The 22,398-nt window shown below is 43.5% G+C and overlaps 1 protein-coding gene across 1 annotated transcript; it reads left to right on the top strand.

The window, feature by feature from the left end:
• Positions 1 to 200: 200 nt before the first annotated feature.
• On the top strand, positions 201 to 7,695 carry LOC123427218 (DEAD-box ATP-dependent RNA helicase 13). The gene is made up of 15 exons (XM_045111214.1): positions 201 to 492; positions 578 to 910; positions 1,064 to 1,254; positions 1,527 to 1,721; positions 1,985 to 2,161; positions 2,780 to 3,168; positions 3,297 to 3,477; positions 5,265 to 5,387; positions 5,478 to 5,594; positions 5,854 to 5,958; positions 6,084 to 6,224; positions 6,368 to 6,433; positions 6,536 to 6,694; positions 6,831 to 6,912; positions 7,104 to 7,695. The coding sequence occupies exons 1-15, from the start codon at positions 294 to 296 to the stop codon at positions 7,154 to 7,156; spliced, it is 2,511 nt and encodes an 836-aa protein (XP_044967149.1). The 5' UTR covers positions 201 to 293; the 3' UTR covers positions 7,157 to 7,695.
• The last annotated feature ends 14,703 nt before the right edge of the window (positions 7,696 to 22,398 follow it).

The following is a 22,398-nucleotide window of genomic DNA, read 5'->3' as shown; positions in this document are numbered from 1 at the left end:
GTTCTAACATGCACGCGTACGTTTAAGAGCCGATGTTTTTTTTGAAGGGATTTTAAGCGCCGAATTAGCCGGGGAGAACGAGGGTAAACTGAAGAGGGCCCAACACGAAGCCTAGTAGAAAAGTTGGCCCAGCCCGTCAGTATAGTCAGCTCAAAGGCCCAATCATAAGATTAGTCCAAACCAAAACCCAACCTCCAAAAATAGAAGTGCATACCCAAACCCTCACCTCTTCCTTCCCTTCTGCCGTCGCCGCCAGCGCCACCGCCTCCTCCTCCCGCCGCCCTCGGTTTCCGATGGCCGACGCACCGGAGCAGTCATCGTCAGACCCGCCCACACCGCCGCAGGAGGCCATCCAAAGGCCTAAGAAAAATAAGAAAGGTCGCAGGAAGAAACCGAAGAAAGCCGCCGCCGCCGCCACTGCCGCCCCCTCCCCCTCTGGCGCCACCATGGTCGAGGACCCCTTCCTTGTCCTCGCCGGCGGCAAGGAAGGAGGTAACGAACTGACTTTCCAGTACTGGGCTCCACCTTGGTTTGGTTAGTCTCTCTGGTTACTGACGTTGCTGGGGATTCGGCGCAGGGTTCCTGGAGCTGGAGGAGATCGACGGGGCCGATTTCGGGATCTTCGGGAGCGGCTTGGAGGACGTGGGAGCAACTGAGAAGAAAGCGTGGAATGACCAGAAGAACAAGAAGAAGAAAAAGAAACGCAAGCGAGGGGATGCCAAACGCTTGGATGCTGATGTCGGCGGCGATGGTGACGGCGATTGTGCAGGTGGTTCGGTAGCTGAGAGCGAGGAGGAGGGTGAGAAGGGTGAGAAGAAGGGGAAGAGGAAGAAGAGGAACAAAAAGAAGAGGAAGGTGAAGGATAACGATTCAGAGAGCAAGGAGGGCGTTGCCGATGACAATGTGGAAGGTGCTTAGTTTCTCATTTTCAGCTTGTGGCTTTGGATCATTTGCTTTTGTAGCTCTTACTTCTTAGACTGTAGTTTTGCATTCTTTACTTTGTGCTTCTGTTGGTTGTGGTTTGCCAAATTTATACGTTAATAACACTGTTGTGTGCTTCCAGATATGCAAGATGACATTGAAAATGTGGAAGAAGACAACAAAGATGAGGTGAAATTGGGTGAGGATGAACTTTATGCGTGGCTAGAGCTAAGATTGCACCCCCTTCTTATCAAGGCAATGCACAGGCTTGGGTTCAATGAACCAACACCTATACAGAAGGCTTGCATTCCTGCAGGGGCTCATCAAGGCAAGGTTTGTCAATGTTAACTCATAGGCCACTGGCCATTAGCTTTTTCTACATGAAAATGGTGACACTATTCTTTACCGAAAACGTGGTATTGTTCTTATGCTTGTTGCTTTCATAAGTTGCTTATTGGATATATTATTGCATTGTATTATACTGATGGTGCTATTTTTTGTCCCTCTTAGTTAACTAGTTATTAATCGGAAGTTTTTTAAATTGCTCCAGATGAAGCCTTACGTCTTTTAACTATGCTCTTGTATAATTTTTTACACTGCAACAGGATGTTATTGGAGCAGCTGAGACAGGTTCTGGCAAGACACTTGCTTTTGGTCTCCCTATTTTGCAGCGCCTTCTTGAAGAACGAGAGAAGACCACCAGATTACATGTAGAAGATGAAAAAGAGGCGGAGGGAAGTTCTACAGGAGGTCCACTCAGAGCACTTATTTTGACACCCACCAGAGAACTCGCCAAACAGGTATAAGAATGACCTAACGTAGTATGATTTACGTTTGGCATGGGATTTAAATATTTGATGATGCTGTAGCACTGTAGCTATAAATCTACACTCTCCATCCTATTGCCCTTGGCGCCTAACTGGGTTCAACTTTCCCTAGCTTATTCAGTTTGAATTCTGAATATCGTAGGTCCTGTGATTTCTTCTGTGCAACATGTCACCTGTATTCAAATATGAGGTACTATGCGTCACGCTCATTCACATGTTATGATTCTTATTTACAGGTCTGTGATCATCTAAAAGAAGCAGCTAAGTTCTTAGGAATTCATGTTGTTCCTATTGTTGGTGGTTTATCCATGGAAAAGCAAGAACGACTTTTGAAAAAGAAGCCTGAAATTGTTGTTGGAACTCCAGGAAGATTATGGGAGCTAATGTCATCAGGCAATCAGCACCTAGTTGAGGTTAGTATGTGAAAGTCTGAAAGCATATGTCAAATTGTCAGTGTGCATTTTGTCATTTCAGTGTATCATCAACATACAACATTCATACCCCTGGGAATGCAGCATAGAGAATAATAAATTAGATATTATCATCAATCATAAGCTCATCTGAAATTGATTGCTTTGCATGAGTGATAACAAATGGCCAACTTCCATGTACAAAGTTTTATTACCACATCGCAGTTGGAAGATTCCCATCACTGCAAACTAGAAGAAAATGGTACCCTTAATGGATTCAACTTTTTTCTGTTTGTACAAACTGCAAACAGGAAGCCAGGCTGCCAACTTTAGTCTGGAGAATCCTGGTTTACAGCCCCCACCCCCCGCCCCCAAGATCGTTTTTTTATTTGATGGAACCCAGTGATCTCTGGTTGAACCTAACCTATATCTGATGGTTATTACTGCTATTTTGGACTTCTGGGCAAATGAACCCAATAGTTAACTGAACTCATTTTATATTTCAGAAGAGAGAATGAGTATAAATTTGGCATATTCTACTTATTGCAGTTGTCATTTTGTGGTTATTTTATGTTGAAGACATGGTGCTAACTGTCACAATATTCTGTTTTTATCACTCAGCTGCATTCATTGTCATTCTTTGTGTTGGACGAGGCTGATAGAATGATAGAGCGGGGTCATTTTAAAGAGGTTCAATCTATCATTGAGATGCTTCCATTATCCAATAGTTCTGATGAGCAAACTGTAAAAGCCACGTCAAGCTGTGAAACAGTGGCAAATTTGCAAATAAAGAAGAGGCAAACCTTTGTCTTCTCAGCAACGCTTGCGCTTTCAGCTAATTTTCGCAAGAAGTTGAAGCGTGGGCTTTCTACTTCAAAGGCATCGACGGCTGAAGATCTTAGTTCTATTGAAGAACTTTCGAAGCAGGCTGGTATGAAACCTAATGCAGAAATAGTGGATTTGACAAATGCTTCGATCTTGCCTGAAAAACTTGAAGAATCATTCATCGAGTATGCCTTCTCTTCTTTTTGTACTTCTGTTATTATGGCCACTAATTTTTATTTATTTTTGGCTTGTACTTTATGATTTTTTTTATAATAGACAGTTTGACACTGAAAAATCATTGCTTGTTTTGCAGGTGTAGTGATGATGATAAGGATGCCAACCTTTATTATATATTGAGCGTTCATGGGCAAGGCCGCACGATAGTATTTTGCACATCTATTTCTGCACTGCGTCACATTTCTTCCTTATTACGCACTCTTGGAATAAATGTCTTGACAAATCATGCTCAAATGCAACAAAGGGCTCGCATGAAGGTGATTTTCTCCCATAAACTATATACAATACTCACATTTAACATTTGCTAAGCTTTTGGAATTTTCATTCAGTTTAGATTTTATCTGTAATCCATAAGCTTTTATACTTAAATGGTTATTGCCAGAATTCCTGTAACCCGCACAATCCGTTACACATGAAAGTTATGCCTTTATTGGGACATGCACTCTCATCTTTGGATGTTGCTAACAGTAAGTAATGCACTAATACAACAACAACAACAACAACAACAACAACAACAACCAAGCCTTTCAGTCCCAAACAAGTTGGGGTAGGCTAGAGTTGAAACCCATAAGATCTCGAAGCCAAGTCATGGCTCTGGAACGTGGATAGCTAACTTCCACGCACCCCTGTCCATGGCTAAGTCTTTGTCGATATTCCAAACCTTCAGGTCTCTCTTAACGGACTCCTCCCGTGTCAAGTTTGGTCTACCACGACCCCTCTTAACATTCTCAGCACGCTTTATCCGTCCGCTATGCACCAGCGCTTCCGGTGGCCTCCGTTGAATATGTCTAAACAATCTGAGACGATGCTGGACCAGCTTCTCTTCAATCGGTGCTACCCCAAGTCTCTCTCGTATATCGTCATTCCATACCCGATCCTTCCTTGTGTGGCCACATATCCATCTCAACATGCGCATCTATGCTACACCTAACTGTTGGATATGTCGTCTCTTGGTTGGCCAACACTCCGCGCCATACAACATTGCAGGTCGGATAGCTGTCCTATAAAACCTGCCTTTTAGCTTTCGTGGCACTCTCTTGTCACAGAGTACGCCAGAAGCTTGGCGCCACTTCATCCACCCAGCCTTGATTTGGTGGCCCACGTCTTCATCGATATCGCCATCCTTCTGCAACATGGACCCCAAATATCGAAACGTGTCTCTCTCCGGTACCACCTGCCCACCAAGGCTAACCTCTCCATCCTCGTGCCTAGTAGCATTAAAACTGCACCTCATGTATTCAGTTTTAGTTCTACTAAGCCTAAAACCTTTCGATTCTAGAGTCCGCCTCCATAACTCTAACTTTCTATTAACCACCGTTCGGCTATCATCGACTAGCACCACATCATCCGCAAAGAGCATACACCATGGGATATCTCCTTGTATATCCCTTGTGACCTCATCCATCACCAAATCAAAAAGATAAGGGCTCAAAGCTGACCCTTGGTGTAGCCCTATTCTAATCGGAAAGTCATCGGTGTCGCCATCACTTGTTCGAACACTTGTCACAACATTATCATACATATCCTTGATGAGGGTAATGTACTTTATTGGGATTTTGTGTTTCTCCAAGGCCCACCAAATGACATTCCGAGGTATCTTATCATAGGCCTTCTCCAAATCAATGAACACCATATGAAGGTCCTTCTTTTGCTCCCTGTATCTCTCCATCAGCTGTCGTACCAAGAAGATGGCTTCCATGGTAGACCTCCCAGGCATGAAACCAAATTGGTTTTTGGTCACGCTTGTCAACCTTCTTAAGCGGTGTTCAATGACTCTCTCCCATAGCTTCATAGTATGGCTCATCAGCTTGATTCCGCGGTAGTTAGTACAACTAATGGGATAAGAGGATGCTTTACTTTTCGTTTCAAGTTCTATGATGATATATGATCTACCTTCTGCACTGTAGTTTTTTTTGTTCTTGCTTATTTTACATTGACCCATATGACCGGTTATGTCCAAATGAAGTTAAGCACTTCTCATATATCCTTGTTTAGCTTTGCCTTCTGTAACATAAAGCGTTGAGCTTTTCCTGTGTTCATTCAGGCTGTGGATCGTTTCCGTGAAGGTGAGAACTCTGTTTTGGTCGCGACTGATGGTTTTGCAAGGGGCATGGACTTTGATAATGTTCGAACTGTTATCCATTATCAACTACCACACTCAAGTGATGTAAGTGCTCTTTGTATTTCTCAAACCTATGCTTGCCTAGATATAGACCAAGCTGACTAGAGTTATTGAAATTCTTGTTTGTCCCCGTAGGTTTATATCCACAGGAGTGGAAGGACAGCGCGTAAATCATTGACTGGCTGCAGTATTGCATTAATCTCCCCTGCTGACAAAGCCAAGTTTTACTCTCTTTGCAAGTCATTTTCAAAGGTGATTTATTTCATATGTTTTCATACATTAAATATTACTGCATACGCGGCATATTCAATCTCTCATGGCTGGTCGTAACTGAATATTTTGGCTGCCGTTTTCGTTATATTATTTTCATACTTGTTCTCTTCTATTTTGCACCTGTTGCTACAACTGCACTTCCATCGCTCTCAAGTCTCAACCACTCAACGTGGTGCATAATTTTACAATGGTTCTTTCACGGATTAATCTGACTATAACCATTGATTGAAAATCACAGGAGAACCTGCAGCAGTTTCCTGTTGATCAGGCATACATGCCTGCAATAATGAATAGGCTCTCCCTTGCTCGGCAGATTGACAAGATATCAAGTAAAAATTCAAAGGCAAGGGGTTTGTTATATTTTCAATCATATTCTTTGGTCATCTCCAACACGTATGGATTAACCACTGGCCTCTGATTAATGTTAGGTTATGGTTGTCTACGCTCTGATTTTCCTCTGCTTTTCAGGAAAATGCTAACAAATCCTGGCTTCAGAGGAATGCTGAATCCATGGGTTTGATATTGGAGGCTAGTGACAGTGAGGAAGAACGTGTACGGGGCCACAAGCAACGAAAGGCTGCTTCGGCACAACTCCAGAAACTTCAACAGGTTTGAATGATTAAGATATGATTATATTAGGGTTATATAGCAGGGTTAAATATTGGTAAACTAATCTATTTGTAGGTGTTCATGATTTTTACAATCTTTACCTATCTGGCCCGTATGTAAACATATTTTTCTTTGAATCACAGGATTTGAATGCACTCTTGCAACATCCCTTGCAGCCTAAGACATTCTCACGCCGCTATTTGGCTGGGGTTAGTTTTCTGTCATGGAGTAAATGTTATGGTCGATTATGGTATCCTAACCTGACTAGTGTCTATTATGTGTTCACTCATTTAAATAATCAATTTATTCAGGCGGGTATATCACCATTGCTTCAAAAGCAACTAGAAGAGTTGTCCAAGAGGAATGTAAACAATAATAGCAGTAATGACGATAATAAAGGGTCGCGATTTGTTATTATTGGCCAGGATCGTGTGGAACCGTTGCAAGCTCTTCAAGATTCTGGGCAAGAGGTTAGGTTTCTAGACTATTTACGTTATTCGTAACCAGAATCAAGTTTGCATCTTGTGTATGTAGTTGATACATGAGTTGCTTTTGTTTGTGTATATGTAGTTCATATATTAATTGCTTCTGATTTTATTCTGTCAGATTTGTGTGAACATGGACAAGCAAAGGGAGAAGAGAAGACTTGCTGAGAATTGGAGGCGAAAGAAACACGAAGAGAAGAAAAGTAAACTTCTATCATCTTTTTATTGTATTTACTTATTACTTGCAGTCAGATGAATATTGGATGTAACATGTCTCTGATTAAGTGTTCTATATTTCAAATATCCCCTTAACTATACTTGTGATGAAAAACAGTACATAATCATTGTACAGGCAGAGCACACCCACCTTATAAGTACCGTCTTCTATTTTCAGGTACACGAGAACAAAAGAGAAAGGACAGGAGAAGTGCTAAAGAGAGGGACTGAATAATAAATGAAATACTGAAAGAGGAGGCATGTATTGTTTTGATATTATTTGTCTCAGGGTTAGGAGGGGTAAATGTGCTAGGCTGCTTCATCATGAGGCCACTTCAATTACACGATTCCTGTCAAGAATGCATGCCTTCACTGATGATTTTGACATGAAAGATGATTGAAGAATGTCAGTTGGAGCAAATGAGATTGCGGCCATGTATTCCGCGTTTTGCCCTTGAAGATAAGAACTGAGCCCTAGCAGATAATGATCGTCGTGCAATTGACTCATCTCTGTAACATGTGTATGTTATCACAGTTTATCTTGGGTGTGGTGAAATATTTTTGTTGTCCTGAGTGAGTTCACCCAGATGTTATATGTATGTCTGGTGGAAATTTGTTGACTTGATTAGGTGTTGGTCTATCCAGGTGTGCTCACTGAAACAGAAGACTGTAACAGTATATCCAATCCAGGTGTGCTAGAGGTACAATTATGTCTTCACTGACTTCAACAATCAATTTATTCAGGCAGGTGTTTCACCATTGCTTCAAAAGCAAGTACGTACAAGAGTTGTCTCAAACGAATATACTTGCTCCGTTCTTAAAATACTCCCACCGTTGCAAAATAAATCTTTACCTAATAATAATAAAGCGGCTATTGCTTTTGTCGGAATTTCCATCATGACATTTTAAAAAAAAGTCCCTGTCGTTTGGCTGAATAAACCCACAGTCCAGTAAATAAGTTAAAAAATGTTTCACACAGCTGCTTCGGGGCGAGTCCATGGCCCGTTGAGACCCAGATGTGGCCCTGGAAAACCCATCCGAGATTGATCCAGCCAGAACCACGCTCGTCGCCACTTCCCCGAGCTCCCTCCTACTCCCGACCATGCCGGCCGGACCTCCTCCACCTCGCGTCGCAGTCGGTGACCGGACCCTTGCCGGACGAGCAGATGAGCAGCCACTTCCCCGAGCTCCCTCCTACTCCCGCCCGCGCCGTCCGGACCTCCTCCACCTCGCGTCGCAGTCGGTGACCGGACCCTTGTCGGACGAGCAGATGAGCAGCGCATCTTTCTCTCCCTTCTTCTTCTCTCTTCCTCACAACTCCCTCTCTTCAAGATACCAGGAGCTCCAGGGCCACCAGCACGAGTCGTCCGTGCTCGAATCCAGCGAGATCCGGCCGCGGGCAACCCATCCCCGTCGCTCCCGCGCTGGATGTGCAACGCCTCCCCCTCGGAGTTTGCCTCCAGCGCAGCCGCAAGCCACCTCCTGCCTCTGCCCTCGGGGAGGTCTGCAACAACGGTGTCCTTTGGTGCACGCGGAGGTCTCCGTGGAGGTGGAAGTTCAATTCGACCTCACCTCAGGCTTCTGGCCTCCTCGAGCTCCTGCTACACAAGGCCTCCTGAAGCTCCTGCCAGCCTCCTCCCCGGTGCTCCAGTGGTAATCTGAAGTCGGCGTGGTGGATGTGGTCGGACATGTCAAGCGGCCGTGATCTATCAATGGTAAGTTCGGCACCACGCTCCGTTGTTGCACCCGCGTTTTCGGCAGTTCCGCAAGCTATTGCTTCTCCGACTGAGGTATCCCTCCCCACACATCCCTAAGGCGTCCACCCATCTGCTAATGCCCTCGTGTCAGGTGTGATTACCCTTTTTTCTGGATCAAGGCAGCAGAACTAGATGAATATACCAACAGAATATTTACCAAATCTGAAGGTGCTACAATTGATCTACTCATCTTTGCCCTGATTTGAATAATTGTCAGTGTGTGAACACGTTACTTAGCATCTTTTCCAATGTATGCGATGGGTTCAGCTAGAGAAATTTTGAAGCAGTTAAGATGGGGATTTGTATCATATCCTGCTGCTGTGTGTGATGTTCTTTACTCTGCTTGTGGCAATTTTGTACAGGGAGATATGGTTTAGATATGTGTACTGATTATTGGTACAGGCACTGATCGTATTTATTGTCATCTATTCCGGGTTAATCATCTAGGGAAAGTGTTACTTGATCATAGGATAATAAGTCAGTAGATGTATGTAAAGTTATGTAGCTTCATCAAAGATATGTCAGTTTTTAGATGTTGGTCAGTACAACCTGCTCCCCGTAAGTTTCTCCTACTTGCCTATTTGTACAAGGAAATTACTTTAAAGGTATTTGTGTGCCTGTTCGACACACTTGATTTTTTATTGAGTGCAGCTAGGAGATTCCTACGACAGCGGCGGGTTTTGTGTCAGCACACTGCGAGTAGCCGCTGACAGTGACCCATGGTGGTGGATCAGAGTTGGAATTCAAGAGGGTTGGTGTGGTTGGAGTTAACTGATGATTGGGCTAGAACAGAGCAACAGAGGAGGCTGGCCAAGGACATGGCCGCGGATAACACATCTTGCTCGATTTCCCTGATGACCCAAGGTTGGTTGCATCCTGCATGACCTCATATTTTTCAAGAGAAGTTTTGTGATGTTAATTCGTGATACATTTGACATGATACTATGCGAATGTAAATGTAATCCGCGGTGTAGAGCAAACAGAGTGAACTAGCCAAGAACGGGTTGGTTAGTCTATCGGCGTCATACTTTTCTTTTTGTAATTCTATCATACTATATAGTTAGTACAAGATCATCAAATATTCAGGATATGTTTTGGAAATATAATTTTGTGAATTTGAATGCACAATATGTTGAGATGAGAGGAGACAAAGGCTTGCTGTTAATAACTTGAGTCGATTTGATGATCGCCCAGGCGGCCGTGTAGCCATCTCAGATGGAGTCCGATGAAAAGGACCAAAAGGAGGTGTCGGCAGGTACGATAAGATTCAGCTTAACGAAATTTTGAAGAGGCCCTTGGCGCACAGCAAAACTTTTATTTGTAAATGTTGCTTGCTACTACCTCCTAATTAATATCGCATTGAAATGAAGTAGATGCAACTCTTCATAGATATTGTAACATGCTTTGGTTTGCAGGTTAAATATTTGACATCCTATGTTTGGTAATGAGAGCAATGCAATATTTTGAAGGGGCACACATGTAAGGGAAACTGGTATATGTCTACCTGTCAAGCTGGAAACAACAATTTGCGTTATGAGCTACGAGCTCCAAATAAATTGCTTTTCTCTTTCCTTCAAGTTGTCATCTTATTTCAGGATTGGCATCATCGATAAACCGGAGGTTTTTTTCTATTCAATCAAATTATAAATTCCAAATTTATTACCCGTGTCTATAAGTATTGTACTTTTTTGTTAGAATGTTTGCCATTTATATTAATTGCCATTCTTATCCACTTCCTCTAATTGCAGCTCTTTGTGTGAATCATTTAGTTCATCACCAGTTGGATTTTTAAAATTAGTTGATGAATTGATAATTTGGTACAACATGGAGATTGACCTCATTGGTATATAATATTATTTAGTTGGAATAAGGCAACCAAACTAGATCAAGCGATTGATAATTTATGTGTTGTCTACAATCTCACATTTGCAGTTTTGAGCATTGTTCTCTCCTTCTTTTCTTGATAAAAAAATGAATTCTTCAACTTTGTTTTCTCATGATCACATCTTAAGTTGTAAGGATATTTTAATAATACATTGATATTTTAGTAAGACATTGCCCCAAAAGGCAATTCGCTTTTAAGTTTATTCCAAAAGTTCACTCTTTCACCTCATTTTCTTTAAAGGTTGAATGTTTCATGTATAAATGATATGCATTGTGATATTTCTTAACTTGAATATGGATAGACAGCCATATACCCTCACAAGTAAGCGATGTGGACCTATGTGTAAGAAAGATAGCGCATGTGATTTTTTCTCCCGTTACAACGCACGGATAAATTTACTAGTGACTTAAAAATGAATTAACTTCGTACTATTTATTTTAGGTCGGAGGGAGTGTAAGTCTTCTTAGAGATTTTACTATTGACTACTCCATCCGTTCCTAAATATATTTTTTAGAGATTTCACTAAGTGACTACATACGAAGCAAAATGAATGAATCTATATTCTAAAGTATGTCTATATAATCCGTATGTAATCTTTTAATAAAACCTGTTAAAAAAACTTATATTTAGGAACAAAGGAAGTACATACGGATGTATATAGAATTTTGCTCTGTATTAAGTTGTTATATTTACGAAGGAAGGAAATAAACAGTTATATTATGAACGGAGGGAGTAAACAGTAATCGCAGTAATAACGAGAATAAATGGTCTCGATTGTTATTATTTAGCTAGAGGTACATGCGTCTTCACCAAATATTAGAGCAAGAGTACGCACGGGTTCTGTACGAGTCTAACACCCATTGTCTACTTAGCAGCGTACAAGCTTGTTGTTAGATCTATAATGTTTTCTACTGTTGGCTTCCTACTCAGAGAAGGAAATCTTGGATGCCCTTTTTCAAATTGAACCTATGAAAGCCCCAGGGCCAGACGGGTTCCCTGCAAGATTTTATCAACGGAATTGGAGGGGGGGGGTGATGAAGGATGACATGGTGAAGGCGGTACAATCGTTCTTTACAACGGGGTTGATGCCGGAGGGTGTTAATGAGACTTCAATCATGTTAATACCCAAGGTCCAACACCCTTCCTCCCTGAAGGAATTCCGTCCTATATCCTTATGCAATGTTATAAACAAGATAGTATCAAAGTGCATGGTGAACCGTCTTCGACGTTTCTTAGTGAGCTTATTTTTGAGAATCAAAGCGCGTTCATCCCGGGAAGATTGATCCCCGACAACTTCATTATTGCCTTCGAATGTATACATCATCTTCAATCAGGGACTGGAAGCAATGATTTTTGTGCCTACAAGTTAGATCTTTCCAAAGCCTATGATCGGGTTGATTGGGAGTTTCTGGAGCGTCCACTATTGAAGTGGGGTTTTGCCAGTGAATGGGCTGGCCGGGTCATGGCATCGGTGCGTTCTGTTAAGTTCTCAGTGAAGTTCAATGGAAAATCTCTGGACCAGTTTTCTCGTTCCCGAGGTCTTCGTCAAGGTGATCCACCATCTTCATTCTTGTTTCTCTTCTTCGCTGACGCATTATCCGCTCTCCTTCAAGAGGCTTGTCGGTGAATACTCACAACATATGCCATAGGTAGGCTAAAGTCAGTGAGAACCGAAGGGACAACAGAGGGCGTTGGGACGAGGTTGGTACAAGCATGGAACCCACGATGTACCCAGGTTTGGGGCTCTCCGTAGAGATAATACCCATAGTCCTGCCGGAGTGTATGATGTATATGGATGGATTACAAGGTTGCTCCTGGAGCTGTGTTGAGGAGGAGGAAGAGGGGAGCAGCCGGCTCGTCTCTGCCTCTCTCTATGTGGTTGGTGAGTGTGATATGTTGTTCGACCGACCCTCTGCATGGAGGGTGACCGGGGGATTTTATAGACGAACCCACCGGCCTACAATATGGATAAAGGGTACAAGAGTGGGACCCGGCTGGCAGCCTCGCCGGCTGGCCAGGGGGCCCGCAAGGGTCTTGTCTTGTCGCTTGAGGGGCCCGCCGGCTGCGAGGTCCCGTCTGGCTGTGGGACCCGCCGACTAGCCAATGAAGCTCCCGCGTAAGGTCGACGCTGAGCACGAGCGGTACGTCAAGCGTTGTCCAGCCAGATTCGTCATGGGCAGATAGTACGGCCGCCTCCACTGTTCCCCACGCCGAGTGCAGTAATGGAGTGGGAGTTTGACGGTCCGACACTATGCTGGGTGATGGATCATAGCCAGGGTAGGTCAGCGGCATGGCCGCCGACGCTCGTACCTGCCAGGCACTCCGATCCAGTACCTTTGCTGACGCATAGCCACCTTTAATCGTAGGGTCTCGTCATGACCTACAATATGATGTGACTTGAGATCCCCGGCCTGCTAGCTCGCTTGGCTAGCCGGCTGGGGCACGACCGCCTCGTCCCTAGCCGACTGGCTTGGCCAAGGCGATCAGGGAGAGGTAGCCGTCTTGCCTCTAGCCGGCAGGGGTTGCCTGGCCGGCCAGAGAGTTGGCCGCCTCGTCCTCCAGCCGGCAGGCGCAGCCTAGCCGGTCAGAAGACTTGGGCCTTGGAGAATTATACTTGGTCATCCCCTTTGGGCAGGAAATGAAGGAGCAGGCTCGATGAGCCTACCCCGGGGTTATCCCCCCGACAAGGCTGTTTCAGAAAGAGGTCTTGAGGCGGTGAAAATTTGTCGGGGTGCCCCGGCCATATCACACTTACTGTTTGCGGATGACTCTCTTCTCTTCTTTCGGGCCTCATCGAATCAATCAGTGATTGTCAAGGATGTTTTGAATACTTATGCTTCAGCCACGAATCAACTTATAAATCCATCAAAGTGCTCGATTTTGTTTGCCGATAGCTGCTCGCCGTTGGTTGTCGAAGAGGTGAAGGGAATTCTGCAAGTAACTCAACAGGAGTTTGAAGCCAAATACCTTGGCCTTCCTGTACCGGATGGTCACATGCATAAGGGTCGGTTTGAATCCTTACAGTCCAGTCTAAGCAAAAGGTTGATTGATTGGAGTGAAAGGTATGCCTCGCAAGCTAGTAAAGAAGTATTGATCAAAGCAGTGGCGCAAGCTATACCAGTTTATGTCATGATTATAATCCGTATGTGATGATCTCACCAAAATGATGCGTCAGTATTGGTGGGGTGTGGAGAATGGCCGACGGAAAATGGCATGGTCTGCTTGGGATAAGCTAATTCTTCCAAAATCTCAAGGGGGTCTTGGGTTTCGAGATATGAGGGCCTATAACCAAGCGCTCCTAGCCAAGCAGGGGTGGCGACTACTGACGACACCAACCTCTCTGTGTGCAAGACTCCTTCGTGCGAAATACTACCCACACGAGAGTTTAGTTGATACAGTTTTTGCTGGGAATGCTTTGGCAGTTTGGAGAGGAATTGAACATGGCTTAACTCTTATGAAGAAAGGTATGTTATGGCGTGTTGGCAATGGTTCTACTATCTGGGTTTGGAGAGATCCATGGATCCCTAGGGGCCCTCCGTTCATACCAATCACCCCAAGAGAAACTGTCGTATCAACAGAGCGAGCAAATTTCTGGATGATCACGACTACTAGAAGGTGGAGCTGCTTCAACAACATTTTTTGCAACCGGATGTGGAATCCATCCTTAAGATCAGAACTTCTCTGAGAATGTGTGAGGATTTCATATCCTGGCCCTGGGAGAGATCAGGTCTGTTGACGGTTAAAAGCGCATACCATGTCGCTATAGCAGATCACTATGACCAGTTTTGCCCAAGTTCTTCCAGTGCCAACCCCTCAGGTGATAGACCGATCTGGCGACTAGTATGGAATGCGGAGGTCCCCCAAACTCGAGAACTTTGCTTGGCAAGTGGCCTCAGGTACTCTGCCTACAAACGCTGAAAAAAAGAGACGACATTTTGATCTGAATGGGTTTTGTAGGCTCTATGACAAGGGAACAAGAATCCTCCTTTCATGCACTCATTTCATGCCCCAATGCAGCCTCTTTCTGGGATCTGATGCAGACTCACTGGCCTCTTCCGGATAGATCATCGATCAAATGGATAGACAATGAATGGCTCTTTCATCTCCTGGAAGAATCACATGTTTCAATCCGAAGCAGAATTATTATGGTAATTTGGAGAATATGGCATCTCAGAAATGAATTGGTTCACGGTAAAGATCCTCCTCCACCAGATGTATCTTGTTCTTTCCTTCAAAGTTACTATAACACCTTCAGTCAGATCTCAAGCAGTGTGGATGAGATTCTTAAAGGAAAATCACCGGTGCTTAGGGAACCACCCAGTGTGCTTGAGCAACAAGTAAACTCTAGGCCCCGAATGCCTTGGCCACCTCCTCCGATAGGAACGGTGGCTTTGTGAGTGGATGGTTCCTATTGCGCGACAGATGGCTCAGCCGGTTCTGGTATGATTCTAAGGATGAAGACGAGTGAGGTGATATTTGCTTCGTATCGTAAGTTGTTCCATTGCAACGATGTGCTTGAAGCGGAATTACATGCTGTTCTTGAGGGTATTAAACTCACCATTGAGCATTCCGATTCCACGATCATGTTGCAGTCGGATTGTGCTGCTGCTGTCAAAGCCCTATCTGATGCATCGTTGGATAAATCTACCTATGGTCATATGATCCAGGAGATCAAATTTCTCTTAAGTGATAGGGTTTTTGTTCCTGTAAAAATTTCCCGTGATCAAAATAGAGTTGCAGATTGTCTAGCGAACTATGGACGATGTGGAGATAGCACAACATGTTGGCTGGGGCAATCTCCTCCGTGTGCCAGTGATCTAGTTGCTGAGGATTGTAACTCTATTATATTGGAATAAAACCTATGACTTCCCGCAAAAAAAAAGATCTATAACATTTTCATTCAACGGATCAGATTGCACCTACGACGCTGAACCTAATGCTAAGAGCGACTTATGGGAGTCGCCATATGGTCCCAATCATCACAATTAACTACTAATATGGTGATTTTAACTTCAAACTGCACTCTAACAGAGTTCTCATATACCTCGCTATTTATGAAGCTCGCTCAAAAAACGAGCTCATCTTCTATATCTGAATAGTTAGTCCCTATTAACTATTTCTCTCAACATGTAAGCATGCCACATCATTCTATAACATGCATGAAAAAGACCACACCCTCACTACGTATGTCTCTCGAACATGCAAGCATGTCACTTCATCATTAAAAATGCATGAAAAAAAGACTTATATCAACATGTAAACATAGATAACAATTTTCATTTCTATTGTGCTATTCATATTTAATAAACATTTTACAACTATAGAGTAATCAAGCATAATAAATTATATATATGTATTTTCAGTTTTAGTTTTTTATATTATTACTTTAAATATTCATGTTTCATACAAAGAATCACATTAAAATATGTTCCAAAATATTCCCGCAACAACATGTGGGGCATCATCTAGTAGCCTTCAAATGGTTGGGGCATACGCCAACGCACGAGGGAAGTTTCGACTTCTTTCTCCTTATGCCACACCTAGGTTTTGAAGTTGTTGCCCAGGTTCACGACAAGGTTCACGCATAAATAATCACTGGTGAGCCATGGTGAATGGACGACCAATCACTTGCACATTAATGGTCTCTACCACATCATTTGATTCCCAAGGCATCGGTTTGGATGGCCACGTAGCTTCATCCCCAGCTATAAAAACCCGATGGCGAGGCGTTCTCATTACCAAAGCCCTATCTGTCTCCTCCCCTCCCATCTTCTTCAACATCCGAGACAATGTCGTCACACAAGAATGTAGCCTATTGACTCAATTTCGCGGTTGAGCAGAACCTCACGTCCTAGATGTTGCCCTCTCATTCCAATGAACGACGCTCTCCCCGTCGAGGCCAGCTGGACGCGGTGCCAGAGCTCGAGGATCCACTCGACGCTGTGTTGTGGCTCTCCGTCCTGGAAGCTCGCAACAAGGAGCATATCCAATGACAGTTCCCACCGTAATCATCAACAAGGAGGAGCAGTGGCAGCTCGGGCTGCTGCGTGGGTTAGACCCCTACGCCTTCCTAGACTATCCCTTCGACGACGAGATGACTAGATGACTAGATGGCGCGACTAGTTAGGTAGTTCTAGGTAGCCACATTGTATATTTTATAACGGATTTGCTGAAACGTAGCTAGCTAAGTTTCAGCTGTGGTCGTAGTCACGCCGTGAGCCGTCAGATCGAGTTTGCTTCGCGATTCGTGCTTGCGGCCCAGTTGGATTTTTCGCGTGCCCATTTTTTTGAGTTTCAGCCCAGGCCCGTGTTTGGCTAGGTTTTCTGTTTTGCAGCCGTAGCGTTTCCCTTGTCTCGGTGAGGAAAGGAGAGCGGCGGCGGCCAGGGAGAGCGGCGGCAGCCAGGGTGCGCGGAGGAGGTCGGCAGCTGCGAAGGCCACCGGTGCGCGGAGGAGGCTCACAGCTGGGTCGGCCATCGGCGCGCGTAGGAGATCGGCAGCTGCGGCGGCACCGAGCGCGAGTTTGGGCTCAGCTGTGTGTAAGGAGTCTTTTTTCCCCATTTTTTCTTGTTTTTCCTTTAAGTATGTGTTGTTTAGTAGTACATTTAGCTGTTCTTAGAAGATTTTGTAGGTTTTGCTTAGTTGCTGCTCTAGTACACAAGTATTTGTAGGCTGTCTTCCCCCCTTTTCAGGTTATTTTTGTGTGATTTTCTGTGTGTGTAGTTGCAGATTTTTTGTTCTTATGCATTTTTTGTGCTTCTTTTTTGATTTGATGTTTGCTTCTTCATCAATGGTACAATGTAGTTCTAGTGTTTTTGTTGTTATGCATGCTGTTCTTATGCAGTAGACATTTGTGTGTGTTTGTAGTTGCAGTTTTTTGTTCTTATGCTTTCTTTTTTAGATTTGATACTGCTTCTACATGAATGGTTCAATGTAGGTCCATAGTTTTTTTTGCTGTTACGCTTTTGTGTTATGCTGTAGATGTTTATATTGAAACATCTATGCGCATAATTAGTTGCAGTCAATATTCACTGTGATATCTTTGTGTCAATAAAAATGAATGAATCTATCTTCTAAAATATGTCTATATTCATCCGTATGTAGTCAATAAAATCACTAAAATGACTTATATTTATATTTACGAACGAAGGAAGTACTTAGCTGCTGCTGTTGCTGTGTTAGACTGTTAGTCTTGTATTTTGTGGCCTTCAGAGGCCCTCCTAGTAAGCAATTAATTGCAAGTCCCCAGAAACTTTGTTCTCTCCTATGGAGTTGTCCACTGGAGGAACTTGCTTCTGACAGGTTAGACCACCCAAAAACCACTTTCAACTTTGGATGATTGGTGAAGGGCAAAGTGACATGTCACATAAATAAATAAAATGAAAGAGCTGGTTAAAGCATGGATGGGATGGAGGCTTTTCTTTCCTATTCTGGGGCCGGCCGGCGTATTCTTGATGGTACCCTGTCCTGGTCGTGATGATCGCTCTCTGTGGCGCAATGCCGTTGGTTGCGTTCATTTCCCTCATGGCTTTGGGGGTGAGAATGCGGCCGTTGGGAGGGCTTCATCACAGCATCCCTGTGAGTGTGATGGTGGTCCTGAACTTCTGATGATTTTCTTCATCATCACATTCTTTCCTTTGCGTTTGTGCGCCCCCTTCTTTCCCCTTTCTTTCACCCATTTCCGACGAGCCGAAGGTGGTGGCAGTTTCAGGGTAAAAGAGAGGATGAGGTTTGGCTTTTGCCGGGGGTGGAGAAGACGAAGTGTGTCGATGCGATGGCTGTTTTATTCTTGTTGGGGGGGGGAGGGGGAGACTGTAATTAGTTGTTGATGTTTTTATTTTTGATTGTGAGTACTGCAAGGAATACTGTTTTTTTTATGTTTTTATTTTTTAAGCGAACAGTCAATTATTATGTACCTAACTTGTTTTATTTTCTTTGTATGTTGGAGAGGATGGTTTGCCCAGTTTGTTATGCACACTGTGAGAACAGTACGACAAAGAGATGGGGTGTTTATGTCAAGAATGACCCTGAGGCCTTGATAGTAAAGTTTTATCACTTTTCTTTCACATGCTTCTTAATGTGTCTATATGTTTTTTTTTCTGCACTTTTGTCTAAACTTTTTTTGTTTTTACCATGTTGATTGTACTTCTATTTTTCTTGTAGAACATACCATGCACTATAATGGATAGTTTAAAGCATGTAGCTGGAAGGTCCTTCAATTTCAAAGCAGATGGGAATAGGTATGTTTTGGATGTGTACAGAGGGCACAACACCACAGTGATGGGTGACAATGATTGGGTGAAGTTTGTGACGGACTTCAGTCTTGGTGCCGGTTCATATGTTGTCTTTGACACATCTAAGCGGACGACAGAGGCGTACGTGGTGCATCTTGGTTTTGGAGATTTTGCAAATGATGGGGAGTCAGATGAGGACGTAGAAGGCGAAGGTGCTGGTGTAGAGGTGTTCAACATTGAATCAGATGAGGATGACCATGAGGAAGGAGATGCACAAGAAGTTGTGTACACACAGGGGTGTGTGCTGAGTGGCGTTGAAGAATCATTGTTGGATGTGGTTCTTGCCAACAATGACGGGTATATTGGCTCTTTCTTTATTCATCGCTTGACAACCACAAACATAACCAAGAAAATCGTGGTAAATGTCATGTACCCTTTCCTATTTTTTCTTCATTGTGGCTTCTTCTTCTCTAACATGTTTTTTTTCTCGTGTCTATATTTGTTATGTAGGAAATCCCAAGAAAAGTGGCTCAACAACTGAACTTGCCACCAGTGGGCGTAGCTGGTATTCACCTTGAAGCTGGAGAATGCATGAAGGTTGCATACCACACAAATTGTGATGGTCGGATGGTTTTCAACAATCGGTGGGGTGGTTTTGCAACACAAACCAACCTTGAAGAAGGCGATGCCGTTGTTTTTAGCTTCAAACCCAGCAATCGCGGCAGCATGAACATCATATGCGTGGTGCACATTCTGAGGATGCCAGTGGTGTAGGAAATGCCAGTAGTCCGTGGAATAAGTAGAATGTGTTAGGTTGCTTTTTTATGTCTCTGAACCTGTAGCGAAAACAATGAAATGGAATTCCGTGTGTTTTCATTATCAATGGAACTTTGAAGGGGTACTTTTTGTTGCTACAACCTCTGGTTTTTGTCTCTGATATTATTTCTTATTTCAAAATGGTTCAGACTTCAGTTTTAGTATTTTAGTAAATCAAGGTTGCAGTTATAGTAAGAAAATCAAATTGAAATAAGAAATATTATATATTTTTTAGTATATATTTGTCCAAATTGTATATTCTTGTTATAATATCCAAAAACATTTTTTGTGGAAACCATAAATAATTTTTGGTCCCGCAAAACATTTTTTATGATTTCCTGATACTTCTTTTAAAATCCTACACATTTTTACGATTGTTTTATGAACAATTTTTTTCTATGTTTTGAATACATGATCATTTTCAAAATCATGATTGCTTTATATATTCTCAATATATCATTGGAAATTCTGAATTCTTTTAAAATACGCAAACATTTTTTTCAAATCATCAGCATTTTTTTTGAATCCGTGGAATTTTATGACTTTTTTAACCTTCTTTGAAACTCCCAATTTTTTTATGATTTCATGAAAAAAATTGTGAAACTATACAACTTTTTAAAGTCACGGACAATTTTTTTTGAATCCGTCAACATTTAATGGACATTTTGACAAATTCCGAATTACATTAAAGAAGGCAAACTTATCCTCTCCATTATTTTTTTTTGTTTTTATTTTTTATTTTTTATTTTTTGGGGAGGGGGGAGTGCTACGAATCCGCGCGATTATTTTTGGCTGCACCTTATCCTTTCCCTGTCATCGTTAGGCAAAGTCCGACGGGATTCAATGCCAACGAGGTCTCCTATTCTCCCGCACAACGGTGTTGATGCGGGCTGGTAGTTCGGGGGCGATGACAGCCCCGCACAAAGGATTGCTGCAATTGCATGCTACTTTTTTACATGGTTTTTGTATGCCTTTTTTGGATGCAAATGCATGACCGTCATGTGTTTAGTTGTAATTGCATGTGCTCCAATGGTTTTGGTGCAATTGCATGCCCATGGTGAAGTGATCGCAATTGCATGTCTTATATTGTTTTTCAAACCGCAACTGCACGCCATTGATGGAATCGCCGCACCGCATGTCAGCCAAGGTTTTGGTGCAACTGCATGACTACGGCGAAGTGACCGCAACTGCATGCATTGTTAGGGATCGCCGCAACTTCATGTCTTCGATAGGAGTTGCGCAACTGCATGCCTTTTTCCAAGGGGGGGGGGTTGATGTAATTGCATCTTATTCAAGGGGGGGTGCTGCATGCTACCATTTTTGTGATCAAGCGACCGCAACTACATGGCTTCAATTTTTTTAACCGCAACTGCATGACATTCGATGTGATCGGTGCAACTCCATGTGCTGCAAAGTTTTGGTGCAACTGCATGCATACGATGAAGTGACCGCAACTGCATGCCATCGTTAGGGATCGCCGCAACTACATATCTTCGATAGGGAGCTGCGCAACTGCATGCCTTTTTTCAGGGTTGATGTAATTGCATGTTATTCAAGGGGGTGTTGCAATTGCATGCCACCCTTTTATGATCAAGTGACCGCAAAACCGCAACTGCACGCCATTTGATTGGATCGGTACAACTGCATGCATACGATGAAGTGACCGCAACTGCATGCCATCGTTAGGGATCGCCGCAACTGCATGTCTTCGATAGGGAGCTGCGCAACTGCATGCCTTTTTTCAGGGTTGATGTAATTGCATGTTATTCAAGGGGGTGTTGCAATTGCATGCCACCCTTTTTATGATCAAGTGACCGCAAAACCGCAACTGCACGCCATTTGATTGGATCGGTGCAACTGCATGCATACGATGAAGTGACCGCAACTGCATGCCATCGGTAGGGATCGCCGCAACTGCATGTCTTTGATAGGGAGCTGCGCAACTGCATGCCTTTTTCAGGGTTGATGTAATTGCATGTTATTCAAGGGGGTGTTGCAATTGCATGCCACCCTTTTATGATCAAGTGACCGCAAACCGCAACTGCACGCCATTTGATTGGATTGGTGCAACTGCATGCATACGATGAAGTGACCGCAAGTGCATGCCATCGGTAGGGATCGCCACAACTGCATGTCTTCGATAGGGAGCTGCGCAACTGCATGCCTTTTTCAGGGTTGATGTAATTGCATGTTATTCAAGGGGGTGTTGCAATTGCATGTCTTTTGATGAGGCTGTCCCAATTGTATGCAAGTTATTCAAAGGGTTGCTGCAATTGCATGCTACCTTTTCCAATGGTTTTTGTATGCCTTTTTTCGACGCCAACGAATGATCGACATGTTTTTTGTTGCAATTGCATGTGCTCCAAGTTTTTGGTGCAACTGCATGACTCCCCATATGAAGTGACCGAATTGCATGGCTTCCATTTGTTTTTTAACCACAACTGCACACTATTGATGCGATCGCTGCAACTGCATTTCCTTTAAGGTTTTAGCGCAACTGCATGCATACGATGAAGTGATCGCAACTGCATGCTTTTGTCAATAGGTCTGATGCAACTGCATGCCACTGTCAGGATGGGTGCAACTATATGTCTTCGATGGGGGCTGTCGCAACTGTATGCCTTTTTTCATTCTTGTCACGAGCCTTGCAACTTTGAATATGTCCACGTACATTAAGCGTCAGGGAACTCCTACCTGCCGCTAGCTCGCTGCGGCAGGGGTTCGCTCCCACACACAGGGGGGCGTCCGACTGGGCCGAGCCAGCTTTTTTTTTCCAAAAAAAT

Source organism: Hordeum vulgare, chromosome 2H (assembly GCF_904849725.1).
Source record: "Hordeum vulgare subsp. vulgare chromosome 2H, MorexV3_pseudomolecules_assembly, whole genome shotgun sequence".
NCBI classification, from domain to species: domain Eukaryota; kingdom Viridiplantae; phylum Streptophyta; class Magnoliopsida; order Poales; family Poaceae; genus Hordeum; species Hordeum vulgare.
Note: the sequence above shows the minus strand (reverse complement) of the source record. Positions and strands in the feature narration are given on the sequence as shown.